The 23,225-nt window shown below is 52.5% G+C and overlaps 1 protein-coding gene and 1 long non-coding RNA gene across 3 annotated transcripts in view; one reads left to right on the forward strand and one right to left on the reverse strand.

The window, feature by feature from the left end:
• ADCK1 (aarF domain containing kinase 1) overlaps nt 1-23,225 on the forward strand; it is a 127,635-nt gene that overhangs the window by 99,608 nt on the left and 4,802 nt on the right. For both annotated transcript variants that reach the window (XM_070469684.1, XM_070469685.1), the window contains 3 exons: nt 4,488-4,604; nt 19,783-19,932; nt 21,377-21,574. In XM_070469684.1, coding sequence (XP_070325785.1) covers nt 4,488-4,604; nt 19,783-19,932; nt 21,377-21,574 — 465 coding nt within the window. The remainder of the gene's footprint in view (nt 1-4,487; nt 4,605-19,782; nt 19,933-21,376; nt 21,575-23,225) is intronic.
• Nucleotides 10,474-23,157, reverse strand: LOC110127899 (uncharacterized). The gene is made up of 3 exons (XR_011488395.1): nt 21,871-23,157; nt 11,667-12,559; nt 10,474-11,562 (listed from the first exon to the last, which is right to left on the reverse strand). It is a non-coding gene; the product is annotated as an uncharacterized lncRNA (long non-coding RNA).

Genomic DNA, 23,225 nt, shown 5'->3' on the forward strand with positions numbered 1-23,225 from the left:
GGGCGTTTGTGGATCTGGCATCAGAGTGTGTGGGGAGGTGACAGGACAGGCAGTGAGGTCTGCGACTGACCTTGGGGACAGCTGGGCCAAGATAGAGGCAGACGCCTTAAAACCACAGGGTTTGGGGCTGCAAGGGATGGGACCAAGTCTGTATATACAGACTTGTATATAGAGGAGGGGCTTGGTGGGGGGGCTGTCTCTGGAGCAGGGGCCCCTCCAGGATTCTCTAGTGCTGGGTTGGGAAGATCTCCTGGAGGAGAAATGGCAATCCACTCCAGTACTCTCGCGTGGGAAATGCCATGGACAGATGACCCTGGTGGGTATTGCCAAGTGCATGGGGGGTTGCAAAGAGTTGAACACCACTGAGCAACTGATCACACACGGGGCCTGGGACTCTGTCGAAACTGGGGGTAAACCCTGCCAGGATGAGCTTGCTTCTGGTGAAATAGCTTTCTAAGGATGTCAAAGATTAAGAGGAACTGATGTCTAGTTATTAGTACTGTATCAGTTAATTTTTTTTTTTTTTACATGTCTATGCTGTGTTAGATGTTTTTTAAAGTGCTTTATGTCTATTTACTCTTTGGTTCCCTCTTTTTCGGCCGTGGGATGCAGCATGTGGGATCCTAGTTCCCCAACCAGGGATCAAACCCCTAACCCCTGCATTGGAAGTGTGGAGTCTTAACCACTGGACCACCAGGGAAGTCCCTGTATATTTCCTCTTTAATCCTTACACAACCCCACAAGGGAAATGCCATTATTAACTCCATGTCAGCCTTGGGAAAAATGAGGCCCAGAGAGATGGAGCCACTCGTCCAAAGTCACACAGCTTCCTGGTAAGGGGCAGAGGCAGCCTGGCCCCAAGCTCTCCTGGTAAACCACTGTGCTCTGGTTCCTCTGGAATACTTGGGAGATCCGAGTTTGTGGCTCAGCTGGTAAAGAATCCACCTGCCAGGCAGGAGACCTGAGTTCAATCCCTGGGTTGGGAAGATTCCCCTGGAGAAGGGAAAGGCTACCCACTCCAGTATTCTGGCCTGGAGAATTCCATGGACTGTATAGTCCATGGGGGTTGCAAAGAGTTGGACACGGCTGAGCGACTTTCACAAAACAATCACAGCAATCTGAGTCATGCTGCACTGTCTGTAGCATCAACTCTCGGCCCTGGATCTGTGTCAGAACCACCTGTGAAATTCTCTGTGGCTATCGTATGGCGGCTGCTGTGTTGAGCCCCTAGGACCTCATCCGTGCCTGTAGGAAGCAGGGAACGTTGCTTTCATTGTAATTGTCATCAGCCTTTTACAGGCGAGGGAACCGGCACTCAGAGAGATTATGCAACTTATCCAAGTCACACAGCTTGGCAGAGGCAGAGCTGGGGCTCCAGCCTCACTGTCTGACTGCACTGTCTGTGTCCTGCTCCACTGGCCTCAGGTCTGGGGAGGTCCGTGGCCCCAGATGATGGGTGCTGGCCCAGACATGCCAGGACTTGCTTCCCAGGTGTGGGAACAAAGAGGAAGCGCAGGTCAGGGCCTGTTAATGAGGCTGAGGCCAAAGTCTTGGGCTGGAGCTTGCCCTACTCTCTGTTCTTCTTGGGATCAGGATTGGCTCTGGTATAGGGGGCAGATGGAGCCTATGGGAGTGGGCCCTCTGCCCTGCCGTGAGGAGGTAGACCCCCAGACCCAGAGGTCCTGAGGGCCGGGCGTGACCCTGCCTCTGGGGTCAGCAGGCACCTTGACTGTAAGCCTCCCAGGTTGATTTTTGTTTGGGCAGGGGACAGGGTGGTTCTTACTGCCTCTTTCAAAATTTTTCTCCTTCTTTTTCCCTTCTTTGATGGAAAAAGCTGAGAAAGGAATGGTGGTGAAACATGAGTGTTAGGGTGAAGTGAATTTCACCTGGCACCCCTTAACCCTCCTGCTCACGTGCTGATTTAGGGGCAAGTCTCTTGATCTTGTATCTCCTGTCAGGCCAAGTGTCTCCTAACTGAGCAGGAAGCACTTTTGCATTTTGCAGTCATTTCCGTGTTATATCCATCGAGGGGCAACCGCAGCCCTCCCTGAGCTCCCATGACAAACCCCTCTGCCTTGCTTTTTTTCTGGCAGCGGGGGTGGGTGCTGTCTCTGCTGTTTCAGAGCTAAGCAGTGCCTCCGCAGACCCACATTCCGTTGTGAGGCTGGGTTGGTTGCATTTGAAGGGAGACCCAGCATACTCAGGACCCTGACCAACAAGCCCAGGCAGTCTCCAGCCTTGGGGTTTTCTCTTTGCATCTCTGGCTGTTGCATGGCTGTTTTCCACATTGCTCCAGGCAGGCATACAGGGGTGTCTGACCTTAAGTCTCTGGAGCCCTAGGCACTCCACTGTCAAGCTTCAGCCCCAGACAAACCAGGGAAAATATTTAACCCCCAAGTATGTCCCTTTTACTTGGAAGCCTCAAACAGCAGCTCCCCTGGTGGCTCAGCTAGTAAAGAATCCACCTACAATGTGGGAGACCTGGGTTTGATCCCTGGGTTGGGAAGATCCCCTGGAGAAGGGAATGGATACCCACTTAAGTATTCTTGCCTGGAGAATTCCATGGACAGAGGAGCCTAGCAGGCTACAGTCCATGGGATTTCAAAGAATTGGACATGACTGAGCTGCTTTCACTTTCTTTCAAACAGCAGCAGCAAATTTGCACTCGTATTTTTAAAGAGACTTTTTAAAAAATGCCAAGCGAGACTGAATTTTAAGTTCAAAGTGACATAGGGTCATAGATTTCTCTATTGGTCTAGATTTTCAAATGGCAAAAACTGCAGGAAAGGAGTAAACAAAAGATGCCTTTGTTTCAGTAGGAACCTTTGTTCCAGAGGGTTCTCCTATATGTACGGCCCCCTTCACCCCCAGAACTCCTTATTGAGATGGAGCAGGTAGAGTCTCCTTCCTTTTTTTTTTTTTTTAAATTTATTTTGGCCACACCCATGGCATGCAGAATCTCAGTTCCCTGACCAAGAATCAAACCTGTGCCCCCTGCATTGGGAGCCCAGACTTTTAACCACTGGCCCACCAGGGGAAATCCCCCAGTCTCCTTTTTAATGAGAAAAACTGAGGCATTGAGGATTTAAGTGGCTAGATTCAAACACAACAGTTGTTAGTAGAGTGGGGAACAAAAAAGTTTCTTGGCTCAAGACTACTATCTTACTGCTACGTGAGCTTTGAGAGTTGGTATGATTCTCCCTAATCACTTGAATTAGCTGCCCTTGCTTCTTTGTTTATAAGTGGAATAAGTCCATTAAGTTGTTGGGGAAATTGTGGCATGCTGAAAGCCAGGTCCTTCCTCCCTCCTGACATTGGTGGGCCTCATAGTTGTCACTCGCTCACATGGCAACTTGGCAGTCCTTGGTGCAGCCCAATGTCTTGGCTACTTCTAGGGAAGTCTAGTATCTTTTTGGTTATTGGGTGTCCTTAGAATCAGAGGGGATTAGAGAGTGTATCAGTTAGGAATGCATCTGTACATAACTGACAGCTCCATCTAGAGTGTCTTAAACAAAAAGAATGTATTTTCCTCACATATCAGGAAGACTTGTAACAGTTGCCTGTTGGTTTTGTCTCAGCAGTCTGACAGTGTCAGAACTGTCATCTCTGTGATTTTCTTAGAATTTTCCTCATGGTTATAAAACAGCTGCTGCAGCTCCAGGTATCACTTCACTCTCAAGGTAGGAAGAGAAGGGTAAGAAGAGTTACAATATTTATAAACATCCCTTTTTATTAAGAAAGTAAAAGCCTTCCCACATCCTCTAGCAGACCTCCACTTGTGACTCACAAGCCAGAACTGTGTCACATGGCCATAACTACTGCAAAGCAGGCAGGGAAAGTATTTCATTTTTCCTGGGGAAGAGGAGGATTGGGAATAGGTGTTGGGTTAGGCTTCAGCACACTGTCTACCACAGAAGGCTTGCAGGGAATGGTAATGAGAAAACTCAGGACTTCCTAACTGAAAATTTATCACCCAGCTAAAATTTATTCATTCAGTCATTCACATATATAATAATTACACCCATTGTACAGGTATTGAAATTGTACAGGTGTTGAAACTGAGGCAGAGTGTTTATATTCACATGAGGAGCCTGAAATAAGCCTGGTGAGAGAGAAATAGCTTTTAACCCCAACTGTGGCTTGGATCTGAGAGGTTCCATGTATTTCTCCCTAAGCCCCACTTTTTATATGTGCTCTTCATTGTGTCTTGAAGACGCTGAAGAATGTGGGGGACTTATTCTCTGGTCCCCAAGCAGGAGGGTCCCTGGAGGAGGCCTGGGGCCCTGCTGGGGGAGGCAGAGTAGCCTGCCCTTCTTTCTCGGCCTGCCTCCTGCCTTCCCTGCCCGTCTCTGCCGGGGTCCCTCTGGGCCTTCCCTCCTCTTCCTGGAAGGCATGTGAGCTGATGTCTGGCCCACGTGCCTATCTGTAGCCCTTGCCCAGAACCCCCAGCCTCCTGGCCCCTCCTGACCTGCCCTTTCCCACTCCAGGTCCCCCGCATCTACTGGGAGCTGTCCACCAAGCGGGTGCTTCTGATGGAGTTTGTGGACGGCGGGCAGGTCAACGACAGACACTACATGGAGCGGAACAAGATCGACGTCAACGAGGTGAGTCCAGCGCGCTCTGCTGCAGGCGGGGCTCTCTGGCGAGGGCAGGTGTGTCCCGGAGAGGTCTCACGGCCCGGAAGTGGGGCCTGTCTTTTCTGAAGGGTTATTAAATCTCTGGAGCATGAAGCAGCCTTCCAGGTGCTCTAGGGCAGCCCTCCGCCCATCTCTTGAGCCGGGCTTGGCAGCGGGCAGCGGGGTGTGGGCACACGCTGGGCCCCTCCTGCAGCCCTTGCCTGAACAGGGGATTATCACCATCTGTTTTGTGTCGTCCGAGCCCCACAGCTTCCAGAAGCCCGAAAACAGTGGTGCAGACTCTTAGGACTTAATCTTCCGTCCTGCGGGGCCTGGACACACCTCCTGTTTCTCCCTGCCCTCCGTGGGTCTCCAGGTATCAGGCAGAAAGGACACAGCCAGAGCCGACGAGTAGCCTGTCGCTGAACACAGAAGGGCTTCTGTCTCCCGCCTGCCACCCCCCGGCCTTCAGGGAGCCCTGGCTGGTGGGCTGGGGGCCTGGACCCCATTTCCTTCTTCTTGGCCACCACGGGGTCCCACAGATAGGGGTGGAGGGTGGAACCCTTTCACCAGAATTCATCATTGTATAGCCCCTACTCTGTGCGAGGAGGGTGGGCTCAGAGGGGAAGCAGACACAGTTCCCTTTGTTGAGGAGTTCCCAGCCCAGCACTGGAGTCACACAACTACATCCTTAGCGCCATCCTTCAGGCAGTGAGGGGTGTGAGCCCGTCCCCAGGGAGCCGCATGGAAAAAGTGCTCACCTCTGCCCTGAGTTGGCTTCCCCAAGCCATCTGAGTGGGGATTTGCCAGATGTGTGTGTGTGTGTGTGTGTGTGTGTGTGTGTGTGTGTGTGTGTACGCATGCGTGCATCCGTCTCAGGGTTCTGGCAGAGTTGTGGGAGCAGAGGGGTATTGCAAGGAAGGGGAGAGGAGTGGTGAGGTTCTGCAAGGCTGCAGGCAGATGGTGCGGGGACTGGGGAGTCCCTGAAGGGTGAGGGGTGCCGTGACATGCCCCACGTGGCTGGTGACGGGAAGGAATGCACGGGAGAACCAGACGTAGTAGAAGTGAATGCTATTCCCTGCTCTCTCCCAGGCAACACACAAAGATGAGCCTAGGGTGTCCGTGGGGGGACGGCCCAGACGAAGCCACTCCTCGGCTCCGCAGACGAGGCAAGGGGCGTGGCCGGAGAGCATGCAGCTTGGGAGCTCAGGCCCGGTGCGGTGCCGGTGTGGCCTCCGTCAGCGGGGACGATGAGAGCTCTGTCTGTAATACAGATGTGATGACCACAGGTTTGTGCACCGCCATGCTTAGAACAGTGGCTGGTGTGTGCTGAGCCCTCCAGCATGGTAGCGAGATCATTGTCCTCACCCTTTGGGCTTGTCCTTTTCTCCCTTATCCCGTGTCTCCTCTTACTGTTCCTGTTTGGTGAATGCCTGACGCCCTGTGCCATAAACATCTCGGAAGGGAGGCCTGCATGCCTCCGTCTTGCAGATGAAGCATCAGAGACTCAGAGAAGGAAGGTATGTTGCCTGAGGTCACACAGTTCACAGAGTTAGGGTTGAAACCCATGTCTCTCTGACTCCAGGACTCCTCTTGGTTCATAAAAAGTGAAAGTGAAATCTTCGCTCAGTCTGTCCTATTCTTTGCAACCCCATGGACTGTAGCCCATCAGGCTCCTCCATCCATGGGATTCTCCAGGCAAGAATACCAGAGTGGGTTGCCATTTCCTTCTCCAGGGGATCTTCCCAACCAAGGGATTGAACCCAGGTCTCCTGCATTGCAGGCAGATGCTTTAACCTCTGAGCCACCAGGGAAGTTCATAAAAGGAGAGGCTGCCAAGAGCATGGCTGGGAAAGGTGAGCCACAGCTGGCCTTGGCCTCCGGGGGACAACCGTTGGCCCGACTTAGGAAACAGGGCTCCCGGCATGCTTTGGGGGGCCTCTTGGGCTGGCGAGGAGGCTGGAGGGGCCTCCCTACTGCCTGCCCTGCTTAACCGGGGGGCAGCTTGGCTGTTGCGAACTGCCTGTTGGGCTTTCCTTGAGAACACTCCTGTTCCAGTTCAGACCTCTGCTTTAGAGATAGGCAGAAGCCTAGAGGCAAAGGGCTCTCCTGGGGTCACTCCGCAGGAGCAGTGCTCGGGGCTTCTGATGCCTGCTGCCCTCACTGTTTGCTGGAGGGTGTCTGGGCAGCGCTCCCGCAGAGGAGGGTGCGGTGAGACCTGCTCGCCTTTCTCTCGCACCGTTGTTTGGAATGGGGGTACCTCCCTGCCTCTAGCCAGGGGTTGTTTGTCCCTTGTCCACCAGGACCCTTGAGTACAGTCTTTGGCTCCAGGAAGGAGGAGAGGGGAGGTCACCTCTTACTTATCCTGAACGGTCTTAAAGAGTCTCTGCCTGCTGAGTAGGGCAGACCCAAAGGGCTTCAGGTTACTGGAATTCACTTACTGCCAGCATCAGTGGGCTTCTCGTGCCAGCTAGACGCCTGAATCTGTTCATCTTTTGGGGTCCAGTGAGCCCAGAGCTGTGATGGTGTTTAATCAGAGGCAGCTTTGATTTTCAAAGTGCACACTGAGATGTACTCTGATGTAATTGCTTGCTCCTGGCTGAGTGAGGCTACCTGGGAGAAGGCTGGAGGTGGCTGGTGGGAGTTGGGGCTGGGTGATGTCCTCTGGGGGGCCTGGGCTTGACAGCTTCTACTTCCAACCCTCTTGAATCAGCTTTGCAGATAAGGCTGGCATTCTGTGCAGAGCAGACTATGGTGGACATCCTATGAATTAGCAGACAAATTAAGCCAGCCTCATGCCCTGGGTTGACCTCTATGAGGCAAGGCTGGAGTAGAGTGTTTTTATTTTCTGTGAACGTGCAAAGTCTGACAGGCTGATATCAGAGTGGTCTGGGAAAAGCAATAGCAATAATTATTATTAGCAGCTCAGTTCAGTTCAATTTAGTCGCTCAGTCGTGTCCGACTCTTTGCGACCTCATGGACTGCAGCATGCCAGGCCTCCCTGTCCATCACCAACTCCTGGAGTTTACCCAAACTCATGTCCATTGAGTCGGTGATCCCATCCAAGCATCTCATCCTCTGCCGTCCCCTTCTCCTCCTGACCTCAATCTTTCCCAGCATCAGGGTCTTTTCAAATGAGTCAGCTCTTCGTATCAGGTGGCCAAAGTATTGGAGTTTCAGCTTCAACATCAGTCCTTCCAATGAACACCCAGGACTGATTTCCTTTAGGATGGACTGGTTGGATCTCCTTGCAGTCCAAGGGACTATCAAGAGTCTTCTCCAACACCACAGTTCAAAAGCATCAATTCTTCTGTGCTCAGCTTTCTTTGTAGTCCAACTCTCACATCCATACATGACTGCTGGGAAAACCATAACCTTGACTAGACGGACCTTTGTTGACAAAGTAATGTCTCTGCTTTTTATTAGCAACTAATATGTACCAAACATGTGACAACATATAATCCTTACAGATGCCATATACTCCTTACAGATGCCCCGTTAAGGATATCTCATTAATCCCATTTCTAGATGAGAAGCTGAAGCTCAGAGAGGTTAAATAGCTTGCCCAACATCACAGAGCTAGCAGGGACAGTCAAGAGCCGAATCCAGGTTAGCGTGAGTTCTGAGTCCTTTCTCCTCCACCTTCTCCATCCCCCTCCCAGGCATCTCTGCCGGGGGCTGCAGGGGAAATTGAGTCCAGCTGGCTGCCAGCCACACCAATAACTCCTCGAAGAAGGAGTTGGAACATTGATGGAAACTTTGCCTGCTCCCAGGGCACCATCCGAATGCAGCCCTCCTCTCTCTAGCTCACATCAAGTTCATACAAGCATTGTTCCATTTTCTAGAGCACTAGGTTCACCCTCCTAGTGCATGGCTAAAGCTCCAGATTGGTATCTAGTTGATGGTGCTGTTTTCATTGTTACATCATCCCTGTGGCTTGCCCTTTCTCTCTTTTACCTCCTTTGACCATTGATGTTTACCCACTGCCTGACTCTGGGTGCCAGGCTCATTCTGTGTCACAATCTTAGGAGGGAAGGAGGTCTTGTCTCCATTCTAGGGATGAAGAATCAGAGACTCAGGGAGGGAAGGTAGTTTACATGAGGTCTCAGATCTTTGTGTAACACCTCCATGTATTGTCATATGGACATTTCATGTACTCACCAGCTGCGCAAAGACACAAGCCATTTCTAGCCCCCTGCTAGGCCCCTCACTCCCCCTCAGAGTCCACACACTTCTTACTGCCCCCAGAGCCACCGCTGTTCTGACTTCTGTCACCGGGCAGCACCTTCTCCCTCACTGACCTCCTGAACTTCATGCTCATGGCATCATACCGCGTAGCAGTTTAGACCTGGCATCTTTGTCATCAAGCCGCTGTGGGTCTTTTCTGGAGGCTCTGTTCTCTTCTCTTGGTCTGTAGGTCTGTCCTTCTGATAATACCATACTGTCTTAATTCCTTCTCCCCTTAAGCCCCTGCCCCTGGCTTCTATGGTTTACATGACCTGGGAGGCTCTTTGATCGTGTTCCGAGATGATGTCATTCAATCCTTGCACTGGAAACTTAGGCTGGGGTTTGGGCAGTGGACCATGTGCCCTGCTGACCATCGGTGATGCTGGGAGTAGAATAGGAACAGGCCTTGCTGTGCAGAAATTAACCTGTTATTAGGTTAATTTCCTAATTCCCAATCAACATCAAAGCCGCAGGCCTCATGGAAGACTAGTGGAGTGTGTGTGTGTGTGTGTGTGTGTGTGTGTGTATTTGTGAGTAGCATGAAAGACTCCATGTGACTGGAATTTTCTAACAAACATCTGAGGTTCCGAAGCCTCCCTAGGACTGTGGACCTGAGTGGGCCTGTCCCTGGCGTGACTGTCCCTGCTGAGGACTGCCTTGCTGAGTGTCGCTTGGGGAGGGAGGTGCAGGGGACAGGGGGGAGTGACCAGAGGCAGAGCTCGCCGCGATCCTGCAGGGAAGGGTGGTTAGTGGCATCTTGGCTGCTGCAAGCTGTTGGCTCAGCAGGAAGTGGCTCTGGGGGTAACTGCTCTTGAAGGGAGGTGGGGAGAGCTGCAGACCCCTCCAGCACTTGTTAATTGTCCCCACTCTACTTGAAGAGGCCCCCCTCACCCCGCCGCACCCCAGCCCAGTTGGGCCTCATATGTGAGGACCTGAAGACCAGTCTGAGTGGCCAGTTCCTGATAGACTCAGTGAAGAAAACACCATGTTAGCAGGCCAGAGACCTGGGTTCAGGCTCCGTCTCTGCTGGTGGCCCGCTGTGTGACCTTGGACAAATTACTTCCTTCTCTGGGCCTCAATATGCTTACTGGAGGTGTTGGGTTAGCTGGACTCTTAAGGTCTGTTCTGCTCAGATGTTTACAGAAGAGCCACTCTCAGCTTGCTGGGAGATAAGACCTGAATACAGTTTCCTGGGCCCCATCCCAAACTGACCTATCAGAGTCTGGGGGGCGGGCTTGTGAGAAATCAGCATTTTAACAGACTCTCCAGGTGGTTCAGACACTCACTGGAGTTCAGGAGCCCCCTGCCACAGGGCCAGGGGGGTCCCTGGCTGCCCCAGGTGGGCCCTCAGGCCTCACCGCTGCTGTTGTGTGCTTCCAGGCACGTGGCGGCCCTGCCCGGGTGTGCTCTCTGGCCGGCATGTGGGCTCCGGTGCCCGCAGCCTGCAGGGGCCCTCTTTGTCTCTGCTCTGAGCCCAGAAGCGGCATATTACTGAGGGCCTGACCTGGTGATCATATTTGCCAGTCACTTTAAGAGCTGGTGACAGTGACTGTCATTGATTTCATTAAGAATAAAGGTCATGCAGGAGCGCGCTTGCCCGGGCTGGATGCAGCCTCCTCCAGCCACAGGATGACTATTGATTGCAGGGCCTTTATCGAAGGTTAATTGGATTTCAGTGAGTCTGTTTTTAAGACCCTACCTGGGCCGAGGCCCTATTGAATTTGTGGGAAATTAGCTGAGAGAAAGGTGACAAAGTCAGGAGCTGGGATTGGGTGAAGTGAAGACTGGGGGCCGACATGCACAGTCCAAGAAGGATGAGCTGGATACAGAGATGAGGGGCTTGCAAGAGACACCAGCCTGTCCACTCCAGAGGCCCAGCAGCCTACTAGGGGAAGAGGGCTGGGTGCTCCGCACTGGTCATTATGTGGAATGGGGCCGGGTCCTCCGTCCTCGGGGTGGCCCTCTGGTCTGTGGTGTGTGTGGCAGAGTCTGTCTTTTTACCGCTCCAGAGAGCAAATCTTACCTTCCATTGAGGTTGGAAGGGGGTCTGGAGGTTTAGCTCTTACTTTGCACCCCCAGCCTGTGTCTCAAAGGTGCCGGGGCCCACTGGGCTGGCCTCTCTGGTCTCCGAGACAGCCATCATCAAGTTCCCCACTGTCGCCTGCTGAGGCGTTTCTCAGTGGCTGTCCCCTCCCCCCTGCAAACATAGCCTTGCTGATCTCTTTGCCTGCCTCTGTTGGCACTTCTGCTCTCTGTTGTGGGGTGTCTCGGCCTTTTCTGTCTTTTTCACAGTTATGTTCGTTGGGCTGGTGAAGGAAGACAGTGCCTGGGTTCCATCTGCATGTGTAGCTGACTGCCCTTGCCACGTTTCTTCTTTCTGGGTAGTCTTTCCATCCCGTGTCACTGGAGAAGCAGTGGAAAGATCTCAGACGTGTTTTCCAGCAGATGTTTCTTGGGCACCTACTATGCGCAGGCCTGGCGTATCAGTGCCATAGGAGAGGTGTGGACAGAGCGTGGCAGAAGTGGGCTGGCCAGCTGTCATTGAGGCTGGGCGTGTGGCCAGTGGGGCAGAGGGTTCAAAGTCGGGCCCGCCCTGGGGGCGTGCATGGCTCTGTCATTTATTGGCCACGTGCCCCTGGGTTTCCTCATCTGTACAATTGTAGGCAGAACAGTACTTCCTTCATGGGGTGGTTGTGCAGCTCTTGCAGGCTGTGAGGTTCTGTTAAAAAAAAAGTCATTTATAATATATGATGTTATTAGTCACAGAGGCACGTCTTCCTCCATAGAATCTCTGAGAATCTCACTTTGCTTCTGTCCACCCACCTCTCTCTGCTGTCCGTGAGTGTGTAGACTCGGGGGTCATCAGTGGGCATTGGCTGAGCACTGGTGACGCTCTTTCCTGTTTCTAAAAGCCATACTGCCCAAGGGTTTGCTCCTGTCCCCCGATTCCAGCTCGCGTTGTTCAGGACTCTGCCTTAGTGCTCAGCGTCGTTTCCCGTTTGGTGGGCCTCTCTGACTCTGTGGTAGAAGGCACTCAGAAGACCAGGGAGGAGAAGCCGGAGAGGCACAAAGACTCCAGTTACTGAAACCACTCGGCTTCCCTGGCGGCTCACTGGCAAAGAATCCCCCTGCCAGTTCAGGAGACGTGAGTTTGATCCCTGGGTCAGAAGGCCCCCTGGAGAAGGAAATGGCAACCCACTCCAGGATTCACGCCTAGGAATTTCCATGGACAGAGGAGCCTGATGGGCTACAGTCCTTGGGGTCGCAGAAGACTCGGGCATGACTGAGTGACCAAACAACAAGAATAACTGAAATCACTAGAGTGAAAACATCTCCTCCCATCGTCCACCCTCTGTGACCTCTCACCCCAAGTTGTTAGAAGCTTGGGGATGTTGGAGGGGTCTAGATGCCCAAGTGGGCTCCTGGAGACTCATTTCCCCAACAGCAGGGGTGTCACGAGTGGGGACAGCATCACTTTGGAGTTGGCCTTTCTGGATTCTCGTCCTGGCTCTGCTGCTTAAGAACTGTGTTGCCTTGGTGGTGCGCATCACCCTTGGGAAGCCTCAGATGCCTTCTGTGAAGTGGATACAGGAGAGTATCAGGGACTTCCCTGGTCCAGTGGTTAAGACTCGTGCGTCCAGTGGTTAAGATTCCATGTTTCCATCACAGGGGGCACAGGTTTGATCCCTGGTCAGGGAACTAAGGTCCCATAGGCCCTGTGGTGCAACCAAAAAAAAACAAGTGTTGGATTGTTTGATGATTGAAATGTGAAGCAGGTGGGGCAGGGCCCACAGTCCATGCTCAGCACAGCCTATTTTGTTGTAATTCTGGAAATAAAATATATGCCAAAAGAAGGGGGAAATTTAGGGAAAAACTCTTTGCTCATTTTTTTTATACTGACCTAGGTAGGGTGGGTGGATGTGGACACATATTTCTTCGGAGTGAACTGCCACCCATGGCGGGGATGTCAGAGGTTGATATCTGTGTCTTCCTGGAGCCGTGGCCCCTGGATCCACTCCCTCTCCCACTGGAAGCCAGGACCCTGTGAGTCTCACTAGCCGGGAGCCCTTATTGGCCTGTGGATACGCCATGCCCTGGCTTTCAAGTGCTGTCCCGGTTCAAGCCGAGTCTAGGGAAGCTCTCACCGAGCTCCTGGAGGCTCCAAGATGAGAGAAACTCCCCCAGGTTCCTGTCAATGAACCCAGGTCCTCTGTCCTCCTCACTACGTCTCCCAGCCACGTGTGGCTGAATAAGTTCCCACTGTCTTCACTCTCAGGGACTTCATCGCAGTGTTTTCTGGCCCAAGATTGACCACTCTGTGAATGGGAAGCAGTGAGGAACTGAGGCTTATATATCCCAGGGGTGGGATTGAGGCGGAGGGTAAAATGCTCGGGGCAGTTGTCTAGTCTGGCCCTGGAGGCTGTAGTTCTGCCTCTAGAAGCCTGGGTGGCCACCAGGGGAAGGGCAAAGAGTGCTTGAATTATTAACCTATAATAAGCTTAATATATAACCTACATAAGCTTAATATCGGGCTACTTGTGTGATTATTAATATCCTACAACACTGAGCTCCTGTTTCTTTCGGAGATCTTGGCTTTGCTTCCATGACACTCCCAAGAACACAGACTTTCCCTTGGGGGCTGGGAATAAATTAATCCATGCAATTATAGAATAATTAAAATACTTTCAGCCAATTCAAGTTTTGAGGAAAATCCAGAAATAATTCTTTTGATTTAAATATTATTTACTAATTTAATTCTTTACTCAGACTTTTTGTAAAAAATAGATTTCTGTGTTTTTTATTTCCCCTCCCTACTGTTAGAAACATAAAGGGGTTGTGTAATTACTGAAATCACTTATGTGAGTGGCACATTCTTTTTACAAGGAACAGTTAAAAACTTGTCACTGATTTTTTTTTTCTTCTAAAAAGAGCTGTACTATGGCTTCAGTTAACAGCGTATTTTTGGTTAGACAAACAGCCTTGGATTTCCCACTGTGACTCTTTTCTCCAAACGGAATGCTTTCTTGGTTGCTGTGGGGACCTGCAGAGGATTTCTGGCACAGTTTCTGCCTCCAGTAAGGAGCTTTTCCATGAGTGCAGAGGCAGAAGGGTGGGTGATTGAAACTGTGTTCCCCAGAGCCAGGCTGCCTGGGTTGGATCCTGGTTTCACTGACTGCTGGCCAGGTGACCAAGTTGCCTCCTCTTTTTGTATTTTGCTTCCCTCACCTGTCTACTGCAGAGGTGGCTGTGAGTCCAGATAATTTGCCTGAAATGGTGGATGGCGCAGAGTGTCAACTGTTGCCATTGGGAAAAGGTGGGACTCTGGTCTTTATGCAGATAACTGCCCTTAACAGAGTAAGGGGCAGCCTTAGAGAAAAACTCACATTTCTCCCAAGGAGATGTACAGATGGCCGAGGGGAACACGAGATGGTGTTCACCACCACTAATTGTCAGGGAAATACAAATAGAAACCACACAATGAGAGATCACCCCACACTTGCTAGAATGGCTGTCATCAAGAGGACAGGAGATAACAGCGTTGGTGAGGAGGTGCAGAAAAGGGCACCCTTGTGCACTGTTAGTGGGGATGTAAGTTGGTGCATCCACTATGGAAAACCATATGGAGGTTCCTCAAAACACTGCAAATAGATCTACCGTATAATCCAGCAGTTTCCCTTCTGGGTATACATCCAAAGGAGAGGAAATCAGTATGGAAAGGATAGCTGCTCTCCCGTGTTCACTGCAGCCTTATTTAGAATTGTTTGTTCTTGAGGAGGCGGTTGAGCTAAGTACATGCAAGGTGTGGAGAGAGGGTTTTGTGCCCAGTGATGGCCTTAGGTTCCCTCTGCGACTCTCCGTACTTCTGTGAGTAGGAGGGAGGGGACTGGCCGCCTTTCTCCCGGCAGTTTACAGTTTACTGCAGCTCTGAGAGAGAAGAATAATTCCTGAGGCACTTCTCTGGTGGTCCAGTGGTTGAGACTGTGTGCTCCCAATGTAGGAGGCCTGGGTTCAGTCCCCGGTTAGGGAACTAAGGTCCTGCATGCTGCATAGTGTGGCCAGAGAAAGGAAAAGCTACCCAAAATTTAGAGATGGGAGTGTGCACTTTGTCCTTTCAAAATCGGTCTTGGGAGTTTGCTTAAACAACCTACCCGAGGATTTTTTAGTATCTAAGGGAATGTACTTTTGTTTGACTTTGCTATTGACAATTAAAGGCTTAGGCTGAAGTCATATGTCAACTCTAGATCTTATCTAGTAGGGATGCCAATAACTTCTCCCCACTAGCAAAGATAACCCGAAGGTTATGATTTCCTTACTTCCCAGTCAGCCAATAACCAGTTTTATATATAATCCTGGAATCTTAGCCTCTTATTCCTATTTAAATGCCCGTAAATACCCAGTCCCTCAAAATCCTCAGTTTGAACCAGCTCTGCCTTCTTGCGGCCTCCTGTATTGATGAGTTTCACAGCCTTTGACACGTGTTCAGTCTACATTTGTACCAGAGTCTAGTTTTTAACTTTTTTTTTTAAACGATCTCAAACTTTTATTGTCTTCATAATAAAACAAAGTATGAAGCTCAAAATTGGATCACTTGGCCCTTTCTCTTCTTATCACCTCCCAACTCAAAATGCTTGCATCTCTTAATAGCCAGCATTCTCTTCGATCTACAGTTGGGCTCAACACATTCAAGCCTCAGTACAATCTTCTTTGTAGTTTTAGCCTTTTTAACTTTTTGGAAATTACTCTTTGATGGTGATAATGGGTATATTTTCCTCTAAGTTTAAAATAATAAGACATTTCATTATAGAAAGCAAGCATATCTGTGCCATATAGTGTAGTGTGTCAAGCGCTTTCCCTTTTATGCAGTCGCATTTTGACCTTGAATCTCAAGGTTTCTCTGTGAGGAAATAGAATCGATGGGGCCAGTCCCCCTTAACAGCTAAGGGAGCCTGGGCCGACTGAGAGGGGAGGTGACTTGTCCCTCAGGTTGCCTGTGCCCACAGTGGCAGTGTTGGGATGGCCCCAGGGTGGAGCCAGACCACTCCTGGACCCCACTCCTGTCTCTGCCTTCCCCGTCTGCCTGTCCGGGTGAAATCTGGTTAAAATGAGCATCAGAAACAGCCCCCGAAAGGAAAGATACCAGGTAGGGGCAGCCGGATGGGTAAGGGCTTCCCTGGCGGCTCAGATGATAAAGAGCCTGCCTGCAGTGCAGGAGACCCCGGTTCAATTCCTGGGTCGGGAAGATCCCCTGGAGGAGGGCATGGCAACCCACTCCAGAATTCTTGCCTGGAGAATCCCATGGGCAAAGGAGCCTGGCGGGCTCCGGTCCACAGGATCACAAAGAGTCGAACACGACTGAGTGACTGACGCTTCGCATATGAGCCACGGTTGGCAGCCTCTTCCTCCTCCTCCTTCCGTAGCAGCATCTCAGTTCTCGTGGGCCAAGGCTCCCCTAGCCTGAATCCCCAGACCCCTCGGGGCCACCTCTCAATGTCGTAATAGGGGACCTACAGCGATCAGCAATATTTCAGAAAGCTTCGAGGAGATCATACATCTCCCCATGACAGGTCGGCTCAGACTAAATGAAATGTCATTTCTCTGCTTTGGGCTGAAATTCCGTCAGCTCCATCTGGCTGCCCTGCTTATCTTGGGCTGATCAGGAGCCCTGATTGGACCTCATATGCGTCCTTGACAAATAAAAATGAATTATGACTTAATAAATGCAATTGGTTTGGCAGATATGGCCCTTCAGGGCTCGGCTCCATAGAGCTCCCAAGAGCCTCCCTGAAAGGGGTTCTTGGGAATGCCGAGGTGGGGACCTGCTGGCTCATCCAGGGACCGGCTCTGGCTGGGCCCCCTCTCCCAGGAAACACCCCCCATCTCAGCGGGAGTCTGAGACTTGACACGGGGCAAAGGCGGTTCCTGATGCCAGCAGACACCGAGTACTGGGTTCCTTTCCCCCCAGGAGAAGTGGCAGGAGCTGGAGTGCATGGTAGCAGGGCCCTGGTGACACAGTCGGAGCCTCAGGACCTCAGTTAGCCTCTTTAACCCTCGTTCCATCATTCCTTTAAAAGGCGCAAGGAGGGACTTCCCTGGTGGTCCGGGGATGAGAGTCTGCCTTCCAATGCAGGGGGCACAGGTTCAGTCCCTGGTTGGGGAACTGAGATTCCACGTGCTGCCGAGCAACCGAGCCTACACGCCCTGGAACCCGCGTGCCACAGCTCAGAACTGATGCAGCTAGAAATAAATAAACTAACTTCTTAAAAAACCCAAAAAAACAGGTACATTGAAACCTAGTCTTCGGCCCCTCCGGGAGTGTCATAAGGAGTCAGGGGCACTAGGAGACATCACACGAGGTTCCAAGGACTACGATGCTGTCATGTACCCGACTGTCATCTGTGAGAGTGGCACTGTTATTATTTCCATGCTACTGAAGCTGACAGTTTAACTAACTTGTTTAAGGTCACAAAGTTCAGTTGAGAAGTGCGGAAGTCGTGTGAGCTGGTATAGAATAATGGTTCCTAGAAGCCTGGGTCTCACCTGGTTTGAATCTTGGCTTTGTCTCTTTCCAGCCAGGTAACTCTGGGTAAGTTAAACCTTTGATGAATCTCAGTTCCTAATCTGCAAATTGGGGATTATAGTTGTACTTAGTTTTAGGGCCCTTTAATAAGGATGACAACTATGGTTACTAAAGTAGAATTATTCTTGATGATTGAATTTGAGGCCAGTTATCATGGTTGGGATTCAGAGGAGACTAATGGGGTTAGGATAAGCATCAGAGGTGAGAACCTTGGCATCTCAGAAAAACGTGGAGAGACCAGGGTCTCACTCATGTTGAAGGCAGAGTCCTGTATTCACATGTTTGGCCTGTTTACAGGCAAGGGGATGGATAACAGAGTCAGTCTTTGATATGGAACTTAGACCTTAATGAAACTATGCAACAAAATAATCAGTTTTAGTCATCATAGGAGGGCTAGATAGTTGTTAATCAAATAAGAATACAAAGAGTGTGCTAGTGATTAAAAAAAAAAAACAACTACAGGCCTTCCCTCGTGGCTTACTGGTAAGGAATCTGCCTGCCACTGCAGGAGACACAGGTTTGATCCCTGGTCCAGGAAGACCCACATGCTACAGAGCAGGTAAGCCCGTGCACCACAGCTGTTGAGCATCTGCTCTAAAACCTGGGGGTCACAACTCCTGAGACTGTGTGCCCCAACTGCTGAAGCCTGCGTGCCCTAGAGCCTGTGCCCTCGAGAAAGAGAACCCATGACAATGAGAGGCCTGCCCACCACAGGTGAGGGCTACCCTAGAGAGTAGCCCTTGCTTGCTGCAGCTCGAGAAAAGCCCGCACAGCCACAAAGACCCAGCACCACCAACAATAAATAGATAAAACTGAAAACAAAGCAAAAAACAGCACCGTTAAAAAAAAAAAAGGAACAGGAACAGTCTGCAGCATCCTATGAGAGTGTATGGTGGGAGAACCTCGTTTAATCTAGGAGGTCCGGGAAGGTGTCCCCCGGGAAATGATGCTCAGCTGGGATGGGAAGGAAGAGAGGAGTGAACCAGGTGAAGGGCAAATGGAATGATGCTCCTGGAACAAACATCATGTGCAAAGGACCAGAGGTAGGAAGGCACAGGGGTTATTAGAGAAGAGAAAGAGATCAAATATGGCTGGAATGTCAGTGGTACAAGACTGAGACCAGGGAGGGAGGCTGGGCCTGGTCAAAGCGGACTTCGTAGGCCAAGAAACAAATGCAGAGAACGCAGGAGGTGTGGGTTCGATCACTGGCTTGGGAAGATCCCCTGGAGGAGGAAATGGCGACCCACTCCAGTATCCTTGCCAGGAAGTCCCATGAACAGAGGCGCCTGGCAGGCTAAACAGTCCAGGGGTTGCAGAATCAGACACGACTAAACGACTGAACACACACAGGCAGGCCAAGGAAAGGACTTGAGTCTTTATCTTGAGACCCTCATTCTGTGTTCCTCACCCCATGGGCCCCTCCTCCCCTCTGGCTGGGATATGCTTGTTAGTGCCCGTGGGGTCCAGCCGAGGCTGAGGGATACTGAGGGCAGCGTGTGCCCTCGGGGCATCAGCTTCCTGGGATGAGCATCCCTTTGTCCCGTGGAAACCCATCAACAGACCATCTGTGGGGCCGGGTCTGCCTCTCTTCAGCAGCTGTTCCCTAGCTGGGAAAAGGCTTTTAGCTTTAATAAAAAGGGAGTAGAGATAAGGAGGCTGCCCGGGCAGGGAGAGCGGCAGTGACAGGATGATTTAAATGGCCTCTGCAGTGTCATTTCTTCTGTGCAGACATCGTAAATCAGATTAGCATTGGGCGCTGGTGGGGAGGGGAGTAGGGACAGGGGCCTGAGGGGAGGGGGTGGGGCGGGCATGTGGCTCCAGGTGCCCCTGGACCTGACCTGGAGATGCTGGGACCACTTGTCCTGGGGCCCAGCACCTCCTGGCCTTGGAGGAGGGGCAGGGAGAATGATCCCCACCCCCAACCCAGCTTTCCAACCTGCATTCAGCTTTGGGGGGACAAAGTGAAGGGGGACTGATAAGAGAGAAGAAGGAAAAAACACAGAACTGGGAAGTGTGGCCAGGTGGGTGTTACAGCCTTTAGGAAACCCAGAAGCAGCGGTTCTCCTGTCTTGCCATCTGATAAAATCATTTTTGGACACTTGAAAAACTACGGATGCCTGGGGACCACCCCCAACATTTCTGAGTTCCAGCTGAATCAAACGTGGAGCTAAAGTTAGGAAAAGCCTGATTAGCGATCCGCTTCTCTCGTCAACTCAAGAACTACAGGGTCTCAAGCCATTGCTTCCACCGTGATCCCTCAGGCCTTCCTCTTGAAGGTGGCCAGCCCAAGTGGCCAGCGTAGAAGTCTCTGAGGCAGGTGGTAACACGCTGCCGCTCCCACCCGCCTCCCTTCTCTTGCAGATCTCGCGTCACCTGGGCAGGATGTACAGCGAGATGATCTTTGTCAACGGCTTCGTGCACTGTGACCTCCACCCGGGCAATGTGCTGGTGCGGAAGCGGCCGGACACGGGAAAGGCGGAGATTGTCCTGTTGGACCACGGACTGTACCAGGTAGGAGGGCCCTTTCCCACCAGCCAGCCCCAGGCTCTGGTCTAGCCTGGTTCAGAGCCCGCTGAACTCCCCTGTCCACTACAGAAACAGGATCAGATGGCAAGGTAGCTGGAGAGGGTGCTGCCCTACCCCCTAGGGCCATCGTTTTGTGCAAGTCACACTCACGTGAGCTCTCTAAGCTCTCCGAGCCCCAGCTTCCTCCAGAGAAGGGGGTGACAGAGGACGAGATGGTTGGATGACATCACTGACTCAATGGACATGAGTTTGAGCAAGCTTGGGGAGATGGTGATGGACAGGGAAGCCTGGTGTGCTGCAGTCCATGGGGTCGCAAAGAGCTGGGCTTGACTGGGTGACTGAATACCAGCAACAGAGTGAGAGTGATAATTCCTTGTTTAGAGGCAGCTTCGAGGGGTTGATGAGATTGTACCTGGATGTGTGAATCGACTTTGTCAGATGCCAAAAAATAAAAAAACCCCTTTCCCCCAGGGAAACTCAGACCAGCCAGACCCTGGGAGGTGAGCTGCTCTCAGATGAACTTAGATGGGGCAGGGGGCAGGGGGCAGGGTCACTCACCTCCAGTGAGGGGGTCGTGTTTAGTGGGGAAGGGTGTGGGGGTGGGAAACTCACAGGGGCTGGCTGACCCTGACTCCATCCTCTGGAACTGGGGACAGAGAGCTGGTACCAGTGAGCCGTGTGTTGCTGTTGGGAAGATGAGAAGTTCCCTGCCTATCCCAGGCCCTGGGTCCTGGTTTGATTCCATGAAGCCGATGGTCCTGGCGAGGTTTCCCAGCTGGTCTCCCGCTTCTCCGCTCAGAGCTCTGATCCCACTCACATCCCCAAACCTGGGCTTCCTTTGAAAGGCTCAGTGATGCTGGGCATGTTAGTTTCGGGTGGACACAGCCCCTAAATGAGTCATGGCCCAGAAACAACGGACGTCTCATTGCCTGCTCGCACACCAGTCTGGGCTGTGTGGAGGAGCCCCAAAGGCAGGGACTGACCGAAGCATCACCTCCCGGGTCTCCTTGAGGGTCTCGCCTGCCAGCCCCCGGGAGCAGAGCAAAGGCTCAGAGGAACATGCCTGGGAACGTTTCATGGACCAGGCCTGGAAGTGGAGCTTCTGACACATCCCATCGGTCAGAACTCAGGCTGAGAGCTACATCTAAAACAGAGGACAGCCCGGTGGTAGGCTGTGGGTGGGAAGAAGAGGGGAGTGTAGATTTTGGTGGGCTGTTGGTAGCCTCTAACACTCTCCAGGACCAAGGCTGACCCAATAGTAGCTTTACGCTTAGATCTTTAAGGATGGCTGACTGGCGGGGGATACAGGCTCTGGGCAGGTGTCACAGTCTCCCCGGCCCTGCTCACAGCGGTCACACCGGGCGGGGACGAGGTCTTTCACAGGGGGGAGGAGGCCCCCAACCTGCCACGCTGCCCCCCCCCGCCATAGGCGCTCACGGAAGAGTTCCGCCTGGACTACTGCCGCCTCTGGCAGTCGCTGATCTGGACCGACATGCAGAGAGTGAGGAAGTACAGCCAGCGCCTGGGAGCCGGCGACCTCTACCCCTTGTTCGCCTGCATGCTGACGGCCCGGTCCTGGGACGCGGTCAACAGGGGCATCGGCCAGACTCCCGTCACCGCCACAGAGGTGGGTGCCCTCCGCTCCCGGTCCTGCCCTGTGCCCGAGGAGGCGAGGGGGCAGGGCCGAGGGTGGAGCCCTGCTCACCCAGGGTCTGAGATCACGCTGGTGGGCAGTGGGGCTGGAGTGGGGGGTGGGAGCAGAATTAGAGAGGTCCTGCCTGAGGAGTAGGGGTGGGAGAAACAGTGTCCCGGGGCGGGGGCAGGGGGATGGAGCGGTGTCCTGCTGTGTCCGCCTTCCAGCCTTGGAGGATTAAGTAGGTCGTGTTGACTGTATAACCCCGGCCCTGTGATGTTCACACTGACCTGCTCTCACAAGGCTTCAGCCTGCCACCACATTCTCCTGCAGGACTTCTGGGCATCCCCCAGAGACTTGACTCATAAGTGAGTCTGGCACTGCCCGCTGTCTCCTGCTGGGCACCGTCTCCCATCGCGGGGTTCCTCTAGGGCGCCCTGTGGGGAGGGGGCTTTGCTTTCTCACGGCGTGCTCAAAGGCTTGCTCTTGTCCCATTGTCCTATGGAGTTTGTGCTGGAACAGGCTCTGGACGAGAGTCCCCAGGGGTCAGGAGTCCCGGGGTCAATGCAGCCCTGGGAGCACCCTTCTCTGTATGCGTCCTCATCGCTGCCCCGCGGCAGGGCTGGATGTGGGGCTGACTCTTCCTGGCTTGGGGTGAGCTCCCTCCCAGGCGTCTCAGTTCCTCGTGGAATCGCCTCCTGTCTTCCTAGGCCGTCAGCTGGCAGGCCTGTCCAGACTTGCTCGTGTCCATGTGGGGAGGGGCTCACACTCGCCACCAGGGACTGGATTCTGCTTGTGCGGTGGAAGGCCCTGGGCTCTGATTCCGGCCTCTGCTTCTCCTGGAGGCCTGCCCTTGGAGGGTTCTCATCGCCTCTCTGAGCCTCGGAGTCCTGCCCTGTGAGCTGCCTTGGGGTGGGGGCTTTAGCAATGGCTGGGTCCAGAGTCTCCAGCGACGTCCCCCAGCAGGCACGTCTCTTGGTGCCGCTTTCCACTAAGTTGACATTGTTCCCCAGCAGACTTGGTGGCAGAGATGACTGCCGGTTGCCGGGCTCACGCAGCTTTCAGCGCATCGTCTCAGAAGAAGAGGGACCCTCTCCCTCCTTTTTTGAGCAGGGAGGATAATTCTGCTTCATTGATAACCTGTGCAAAGGGCCTCCCTGTAGTTTCTGAACTTTGTTCATGGAACAGACGTTTGTTTTTTGCTGGACTCTGGACTGAGTCCTGTGGATCCCAGTGATGAACAGACAGACAGGCCTTCCATGTGATTTGCACTGTGACAGAGGGAGACAGATGGTAAACAAGTGAACAAACAGGTAAATGGAGTGATTGCAGGTTAGAGGTGCCAGGGAGAGACCAGCAGGGTGCCATTGATGATGTGGGGTGGGGGGACGCCATAGGGGAGACCTCGCTGGGGAGTCGACACGTAAGCTGAGGCCTGAAGGACGAGAAAGGCACCAGGGACGGCCTTGGTGGTCCAGTGGTTAAGACTCCACACCCCAGTGCTGGGGGCCCGGGTTCCATCCCTGGTCAAGGAACAAGATAACCCATACCGAAACTGAGACCTTGTGCAGTCGGATGGATAAAAGAAAGAAAGGCATCAGCCACAGGAGGACTTGGAGAAAGCAACCAGGCAGAGGCTTGGGTA

The sequence above is a fragment of the Odocoileus virginianus genome, chromosome 6 (genome assembly GCF_023699985.2).
Source record: "Odocoileus virginianus isolate 20LAN1187 ecotype Illinois chromosome 6, Ovbor_1.2, whole genome shotgun sequence".
NCBI classification, from domain to species: Eukaryota; Metazoa; Chordata; class Mammalia; order Artiodactyla; family Cervidae; genus Odocoileus; species Odocoileus virginianus.